This window comes from Dromiciops gliroides, chromosome 3 (assembly GCF_019393635.1).
Source record: "Dromiciops gliroides isolate mDroGli1 chromosome 3, mDroGli1.pri, whole genome shotgun sequence".
NCBI classification, from domain to species: Eukaryota; Metazoa; Chordata; class Mammalia; order Microbiotheria; family Microbiotheriidae; genus Dromiciops; species Dromiciops gliroides.
In genome coordinates, this window is record NC_057863.1 from 498,610,336 (window position 1) to 498,619,129 (window position 8,794).

The 8,794-nt window shown below is 42.8% G+C and overlaps 1 protein-coding gene across 1 annotated transcript; it reads right to left on the reverse strand.

Moving 5' to 3' along the window:
• Nucleotides 1–430: 430 nt before the first annotated feature.
• On the reverse strand, nucleotides 431–8,794 carry TMEM45B (transmembrane protein 45B). Its single transcript, XM_043991242.1, has 5 exons — nucleotides 8,593–8,794; nucleotides 5,116–5,322; nucleotides 2,433–2,617; nucleotides 1,766–1,911; nucleotides 431–1,269 (listed from the first exon to the last, which is right to left on the reverse strand). Exons 1-5 carry the CDS (start codon nucleotides 8,771–8,773, stop codon nucleotides 1,155–1,157), a joined length of 834 nt encoding a protein of 277 aa, XP_043847177.1. The 5' UTR covers nucleotides 8,774–8,794; the 3' UTR covers nucleotides 431–1,154.

Here is an 8,794-nt window from a genome sequence, read left to right on the forward strand (position 1 = left end):
ACTCTGATCTACCCTCTACTCAGCCACCAAAATGATTTCCCTAAAGTGCAGGCCTGCAGTGACTCCCTGTCACTCTGAGATAAATACAGCATCCTCTTTTTGGTGTTCAGAATCCTTGATAACCTCATCCCCACCCACTTTTCCAATTATTTCCTGCCAGGCAGGTATTCTTTGATCCAATGACACTGGCCTCTTTGCTGTTCCATGAACAAGTCAATTCATCTTTTGCTATGGCTGTCCCCTATGTTTGGAATGCTCCACCTGCTGGCTTCCCTGGCCTCCTTCAAATCTCAATTTAAATTCCATAGTCTACAGGAAACCTTTCCCAACCCTTAGATTCTCTTGCCTTCCCTCTTTTAATTATAATCTATTTATCTTATATATAATTTGTATGTGTTTGCTGTTGTTTCCTTCATTAGATTGTGAGCTCCTTGAGGTCAAGGACTGGGTTTTTTGTTTTGTTTTGTTATTATTTTTTTTTTTGCCTCCCCAGCACTTAGCACAGTGCCTGGCACATAGTAGGTGCTTAATAAATGCTTACTGATTGACTGACCTCTAATGGGTTTTTGAGTGCCCAAATGCAATAATTTCTCTTTTCAAACAGCATCTTTGAGGAAACAATTTCTTTAACCTTTGAATACAAATGATAACATATTAGCAGAGGACTGGTTTATAATTTTTTTAAAAAATCAACTCATTGAGACATACAGAAGGTCCTTAACCTGGTCCTTGTTCATTGGGAATAAGAATACACATTAGGCAGCCAAACTTTCTATCCCTGAGTTTGAATACGATTCCCATTTTCCCACTAAACAAAGCAGCCCCAATCCCAATGACTCAGTGAGGCAGAAGAATCAGATGTAGTGGAAGGGGGTAATCATTTCTGGACTGTGTCTCAGAACACAAACAAATGTCAGTGTATTTTAAGAAGACAAAGAATGATGTTAACCTCCGACTATCCAAAGCCAATGCCCTCCTTTTGGACTCTACAACTTGCAAAGTACAAGAATGAAGATGGGCAACTTCGAGGGCAATAGGTTCCCTGAGAGCTGTGGTTATTGCATGGCTGAGGATGAGATACATGGAGGGAAAGGAAGGTGAGTATCTGCTCCAGATGCTTGAGCTCATAGGGGGTTCCCCCCAATCCTTGAGCCTCACTCCTCATCTGTGTCATTCAGAAGTGCTTCCCGAGAGTGGGAACCTGATGTTAGCTTTTGAATCCCAATGTTTTCTTCACCTCTGCTGGATCTCTTCAACCGATTCACTATTCTACAAGAGAGGATTCATGAGAAATATTAAACCAACCAGAAAAATGAACCCTGGCTCCCAAACCAAAGGGAAAGGGTTTGGAGGGGGAAGGAATAAGTGTTTATTAAGCACCTACTACATGCCAGGTACTGTGCTAAGCAATTTACAAATATCTCATTTGTTAAGAGGCACTGAGGAAATTAGGTAGTGAAACATAAAAGAAATCGAATGCCCACAGTCACTCCTTTCCATCTGTCTGTCCTGGGACTCTGGGTCTACAGGAGGGTCTTGGGTATGTCTGTTGCATTGGGGAGATAAGAAGCCAGATAAAACCCCCAAACACAGGGGTGGTTATTTATGATAGGGGCAAGGTCATAAGAAACACAAATGTTTCCACCTAATGGATTTCTATGGCTGAATGACAAGGCTACCATAATGGTTAAGCCTGTAAAAAAAGGGCTTGGGAGGCAGCTCATAGTGGGATAGTGGGATTCAACATGCTTTCTATCATACATACCCACAAACCAGAGAGTAGTTGATGGCTACAATGATTATGGCAGCCAGGCAGTGCCAGCAGAAACACATGGTGATAAACATGATGTTATTGTGAGATGTTTGGTCCCACGCAGGACCTCCAGCAGGTGGATACAGCACAAAACCAATCTGGAGAAATCACAGGGAGAAAGCCCTCCTCATCAGATGACCCTTGGAAACCTCCTGGCTCTTTGCCCTAGCACACAAGGGCCACTATTCAAAGACCAATCACTTCTTTATTCTGAAACTGGCTTTAACCAAGACTTATTTAAAAGGAAACTCCAGGGTCACTCCCTTGGGCTGAATAACAATTTGTTTGCAGCAAAGAGAAAAGACAGATGTGTCCTTGATTATAGTCTTCATTGGCAAGGTAAACATACGATTGGGCAGCTATGTGGCTTGCCTAGGCTCTTGCTTGGCAGTACAGTAGGAAACTTCATGAGTATGATTCAGGTGGGATGGGACACAGAGGTACGAGGTGGTCTCCAGTTTACTAGTACTGCTGAGCAGTTGCTGATTGGTCCGGGATTCCTGCCATGATCTCCTTAGCCCTCTCCAACAATGCCTATCCTTGACTTTCTTACTCACCATGGGAGTCTTCACTCTCTTATCTTACCAGAAGCCTGAGAAGCATTCTCCTGTGGACTTACCTGCCAGAACCAGGTGCCGTGGGCAATAATGATGCTGGCTCGGAAGAGCTCCAGGACAATATTGTCCCTGAGGAAAACTTCAATGAAGGTGGAAATGGCTCCTCCAAGCACCGTATATAACAGGAGAAAGTGGATATGCTGGTCCAGTAGTGGCCGATTATGGACATGATAATAGAAGAGAATACCTGACACAAACCAAATCACAACCACTAATGAGTTGTTTGTTTCTCCATTCAAGCCTTTCAATTGGGCTGTTTCCCAATACCAGGATATCCTGCCCACTCTGCTCTTCATCAGGTATCTACTCTTCCTCTTCTCCTTACACCATCCTAAGCCTGGCTTTCCCTAATTAATTCAACCCTCCTTTCTAGTCATACTTGCTTCACTTATGGGGCCCCTTAGCCCTTCTCTGAACCATTTTAGTGAGCGTTTTGCTTGTTTATGGCTCTCTAGGTTTTATTAGGTCATTCCATGTGTTTGTGTTCTCCCAATAGATTACATATAAACTCCCCAAGGGCAAGGGCCATTTTTTCTCTCTCTCTTTGTACCTGTCTACTGAGAAGATTGATCTTGTATCACTTTCTTATTGATACTATTTACAAGTAGTTGATTTTTGTTCTGGGACTGCTTAAGTCATTGTTCTCTGTCTCTGAACTTAGTTCAGAATTCAGCTGGCCTGTAATGAGTTAAGTTTAAAAATCCAGCTCTCCTTCCTCCAAGGGATGTGGAGAATGTGTGTGAACAGAAACGGAGTCTGATCGCTTTGTACTACCAAACAATCCTTCAAGGATGTCTGGTTTGCTATCCAAATGTCTAGCTTGCTATCTCATACCTAGACTCAGACAGTAAGCACTTCTTAGTTTCATGATAGAAGAAGGAGGGGTCATTGCTAACCCCCATTATCAAATTTCTAACCAATCATAATTGTTCCCTGCCCCTCAGTTCTGTCACCAATGATGTGGTCCCCAATCCATGATGTCATCTACCCTGTCTGTTCTTTTGCTCTGTACTCCCCAAACCCTATATAAAGAGAATTGTCCTTTTCCTTGGCAGGCAGCATGTTCCTGTGAATGCTATCTTATTCAGAGATGGTCTCAGTTTACCCTTTTGTTAAGACTCAAACATGACACAACAAGGCTTCATTTAGGGTTCCTCATATACTGCTACTTTGCCCAGCACATTCATGTTGTGGACAGACTCATGGACAACAGCAAAACTTAAATTCAGGGACTCAGATTTGTTCTTTCTTAATCCCCTTTCACAGTCACCTCTTCCAGCAGTCTAGGGAGGAGAGATCTGGCACAGAGGTCTGACACAGGTATAGAACACATCTGGCTCCTTTAGCTAATTTCTTCTTGTGTAAGACTGAGAGGTCTTCTTCCTATGCTAACAGTTGGGTATTTGGAGACTTATGACAGAGCCTATATAATTTTAGAATGAGGGCAAGAACTCTTGCCTGACCAAAAAGACATGTCCTTTATTCTACTTTGGCCAAAAGAAGAAGGGCTGGATTTCACTGAAAGTTAGGTGACTTCTAGGAAGATGGAGACTTGGAAGGTTATAAGACAACCTGGCCATTCAATATCCCCTTCAAAAATATTTTTAAAAGTGGTCTCACCCCTAAAGAATGGGCCTACAGGCAGCTTCTAAGAAGACATCTTCCTTTGCAAAAGAGAACTGTGGATGGGGACAGCTAGGTGGTGCAGTGGATAAAGCACTGGCCTTGGATTCAGGAGGACCTGAGTTCAAATCCAGCCTCAGACACTTGACACTTACTAGCTGTGTGACCTTGGGCAAGTCACTTAACCCTCATTGCCCTGCAAAAAAAAAAAAAAGTGCCATAGAGAAAAAAAAGAGAGAACTGTGGATAGGGTCACTCTTTTCCAGGGAGCAATCAGCTTTTTTCAGTGACCTTTGAAGTGATCTGAAGTTATTGCCCTTTTCTTTTAAAATTGGGGTTGTTGTTGTTGTTGTATTGTTGTTATTTGTCCTTTATTTTCAAAGAAGTGACCATGACATTGAGGTGATGACATGACTTGCACTGAATTGGATTTTAAGTGAGGGAGGACTGTGCAAGGTCATCAACCTCACTCTCTCCTCCAGAACCATCTGGGTCCAGTGGCAAGACATACATCAGGATGACTAGAGATGGCCCCAGATATTTAAGGAAATTGTGGTTAAGTGACTCACCCAGGGTCACACAGCTAGTAAGTGTCTGAGGTGAGATTTGAATTTGGGTCCTCCTGAGTTCAGGGCCAGTGTTCTATGGTGGTCCAAGTCCCCCAAAATGATCTTTTTCTAGTCTGTTATAAAGTTCATCCTATTTGTTTAGGACCTTTGTGGGCCCTGGAAATCAGATTTACTAGTCAAGTATTTTTGTGGGTGGGGCCGCTAGGGAGCACAGACACTTACTAGCTGTGTGACCCTGTATAAGTCACTTAACCATGTTTGCCTGAGTTTCCTCACCTGTAAAATGAGCTGGAGAAGAAAATGGCAAACCACTCTAGTTATCTTTGCCAAGAAAAGCCCAAATGGGGTCACAAAGAGTTGGACATGGCTGAAACAACGGAACAACAACAATTCTGTGAGTAAGCCATATGGTCTGTTGTGTTTTGTCCCTTTGGAGATCCACATGGATAAGTATCCTTTGTTCCTTCCCTTCTCTTTCCTCCTTTCTACTTGCCTTCAATGATTGCAGACAAAGACATCAGAAGCCGGTCCAGCCCCAGAGGGATAACAGGGAAGAGAAAAGTGAGCATGTCCATGAGACCAGAGAGCCCATAGAACAGATACATGGTGCAGTGCTGCCAGTTCATCAGTTTTATCCAGTCCTGGTCATTGTACAGGTGCAGGTGAGGCCCATCTGGAACAAACTGCTCTGCAAGGATCCCTGGTAGGAAACAAGGAAGGAAATAAAGGATAGAAGGGTGACCTTGAACCTGGGGGATGGGGAGAAGGTAGCAACTGATGCCTCCTTTAGAGAGAAATGGAATATTTGTGCTCCATAGTCTGTGTGACACCCTGCCAGTTTTGCTCTTTGCAGCATGTAGCCGGAGCCCAGCAAACACTCATTCAATAATGAAGGAACAAATGAATGAACGAGAGCTGCCTAACAGTGGATGTGAACACGAACTACTCCAAACAGCTAAGGACGATGTTTTGTGGCCTGCCTAGGTATGGTATGATATCAGCCAGACTGATGTGAGCCAGACTCGGCATGACCAAAGGATTATCATGGTCCCTGCCTCAGTTTCCCTCTCCAGTTTCCCTTTCCCTTTCCCTCATAGGTCAAAAGTGACGAATGGCAAAGGACACCAACTAGAAACAAGCCATGGAGAGGCATTTTGTTTGACCCCTCAATTATCACTCTCTCTGGCATGCTCTGAGAGAACCCCTCATAACTAACTACAATAGCTTCCTAGTGGTTCTTCCTGTATCCAGTCTATCTCCTTTCTAGTCTATCCTTTGTGTGATTTGAGTACCCTTTCCAACCTCTGCTCAAAAACCCTTCATTCTCTCCCTGGTATATACCAAATTAAGTATAAATTCAAGTTCTAGGCTTCCAAGATTCTCTTGAACACTTGAATGAATCCAGCCTACCTTTATAAGTATCATGTCACATTATTTCCACTAATGATTTCTACTTTCCAGCTACATGACTGACCCTCTTCTATTCTTGTCCCCTACTCTCTTGTTTCATTCAGTCTGCTTACGCTGTCTCCAGTGCCTGGAATACATTCTCCCATTTCTGCCTGCCCAAATCCTTCCCTTTCTTGAAGGTTCAACTCAAGTACCATAGCCCTTTCATGAAGCCTCCCTATCTTCTCATCCAGAAGGGAGCTCTTCCTTCTCAAATTGCTCAGAGTTCTTTGAACCTCTCCTTTTGCACTGATCACCTGTCATATGTTAGAATTATAGATGGATGTGTCATATTCTTTTTCTCCTCCCATTACAGCATATGTTTTGCCTTGTTTGAAGCTTGTATCCCCAGTTGCCAAGACTTGTTGTTTCTACTTTTTCAACATCTCTCACATTTGTCTCCTTTCCCCCTCTCGTGCCTTATTCAGATTCTTCTCACCCCTCACTTGGATAATGGCAACAGCCACTGGACCATTGGACCATTGACTTCCAGGCTCTCCCTTCTCTGACTCTTCTACCAAAAAAACTGCAAAAATTATCTTCCTAAGCATAAATTGGACCATGTCATCCCCCTCCTCAGTAACCTCAGTATCTCCCTATTGCCATCAGGAAGAAAATATGAACTTTTCAGCTTTGAATTTAAAGCCCTTCACAGACTGACTTCAGCCTTCCTTTCTAGACTTTCACATGAATCTCCTTCATGAACTCACTATGGAACCTCCCACCTCTGGGCCGGGCGGTACCCCCACATCTTGAATGTGCCCCCTTCTCCTCTCTACCTCACAGAATCCCTGGACCATCTCACCTTGTCGATCCCTGCATTTATCAGAGCTTTCTCCCGTCTCCTCTAATGATCGCTATTTACTTCTCCATGTGTTGTGTACCCCTAGTAGAGTGCAAGCTCCTTCTCATTCTGACTTGCCATCTCCGGCATAGAGCACAGCATAGTAGATGGTTAATAAACGCTTTGTTAGACTGGACTGAATTGTTGCCATGGTAGTTCTTCCCCACCCCATGGAAGAGAGGACCAACACCTGGTGCCCGAGGGAATGGGAAACTTTTCACAAACAGCTCTTCAGTAGCTCTCATAGAATCCTTCTATTGATTTTGCACTCATTACCCTACGGGCCTTCCTGCCTCTCTTGCCTGGGATATGGGAAGTACTTAATGGTGTGGATGTTAGCCACTCAAGCAAGGTCCAAGTCTTTCCTAGTGTGTATCATGAGAAATAAGTAGTAAAAAAAAAAAAGGTCAATTAGTCTAAAACTGACTCTCTTTACTCCTTCACTTAGAATCTCCTCAGCACTCAATGACTCACTTTGCACAATTACAATGCTGTGTTTATTGCTTGGTAAGAGTTCTTAAGTCCAATTATAAAATCTCATAGACTCTAAACTCCCCTAGGGCAGAGACTATTTTTTTTTTTGGTTACTCCACAGCTTAGTACACTGTTGGTGTCATCACAGGATGGAAGCAAGTGGAGGGCGGGGACTTTCATTTTTGTTCTGTATTCCTAAGCATTTAGCACAGTGTCTCACATATTATAGATATTTCATAAATGTTTAGTGGTTGAATGATTTATAAGTTTGAGATTTCATTTTTAGTCTCAGCAGTGTGGGGAACTCTTGTTGTATCCTTAGATCCTAGCACAGTGTTTGGTATATTTATGGAATCTTATATACCAGGTCCCCAAAGTCTCAGTTTACAGCTGAAGACTGCACTAAGACTTTTGGGACACCTGCTTCATCACAGATCTGGAATGAGAAGGGACCTTAGAGTACAGTTCCCTCATTTGATAGATAAGAAAACTGAGGCTGAGGGAGGTTAAGTAAATTTCCCAAGTTCACACAAGTACTAGCAAGTAGCTCAGGTGGGATTTGAACTCAGGTTCTTTGACTCCAAATCCAGTACTCTTAACACTGTCCCATGCTGCTTCCTATTCTAGGTATTTAATAAATACTTGATTGATTAATTGTGGAGATTCCCTTGACAGGTGCAGGTCAGCATCTTATCTATAACTTATAGTCCTAAAACAGTAGCCTGGGGCACTTATAGGTTAAGAACTTTGTGCAGGGTCATTCAGCTAGTAAGAGTCAGAAATGGAACTTGAACTTTAAATGTTTTGGCCTTCTATCCTATGTCACACTGCCTATTATTGTATTATGCTCTACATCCTAAAATTATAATACTTACAGGAATCCACTTATGCCAGATGCTATGAAGAGCAAAGTATAATCCCCGACAAGTCCTTCCAACCTGAAAAGACTTGTATTATGAGCTGAATTAAATTCAATTTAATAAGTATTTATTAAAACACCTGATATATGCTGGACACTGTGCTAGGTGCTAGGAATATATCACTCATTGACTGGCAATTCCTATTTTCAGCATTTCTTTTAATAGTAGGACATCTATTTTCCAGATCCTTGGTGGGGGAGGGAGTGTGTGTGTGTGTGTGTGTGTGTGTGTGTGTGTGTAGGTGCTGGAAATCCCAGGGGCTAAATACCCTGCCTCCTCTTACCAACTGTAGCAAAGAAGACCCTGACCCCTCCTTCGATGATCTCAATCTTCCGATAGTAATAATTCATCTTTCGGCCTTTTCCTTTCTGATTTAAATATTTCATTGGGTATTTCAGTGACCACCAGATCCCAACGATCAAGAAGAAACTCCCTGGAAGGGCATGGCCCTTGAAGTTTGCCATGATAGTATCAAGGGACCTAAA

Bases quoted from the DNA above. Each gene is read 5' to 3' on its own strand.
- TMEM45B (XM_043991242.1), bottom strand. From the start codon at position 8,773: ATGGCAAACTTCAAGGGCCATGCCCTTCCAGGGAGTTTCTTCTTGATC. The intron at 2,618-5,115 runs GCAAGTAGAAAG...GGTTTGTGTCAG, and splicing joins TTTGTCTGCAATCATTGAAG to GTATTCTCTTCTATTATCAT. The intron at 1,912-2,432 runs GTAAGTCCACAG...TGATTTCTCCAG, and splicing joins ACGGCACCTGGTTCTGGCAG to ATTGGTTTTGTGCTGTATCC.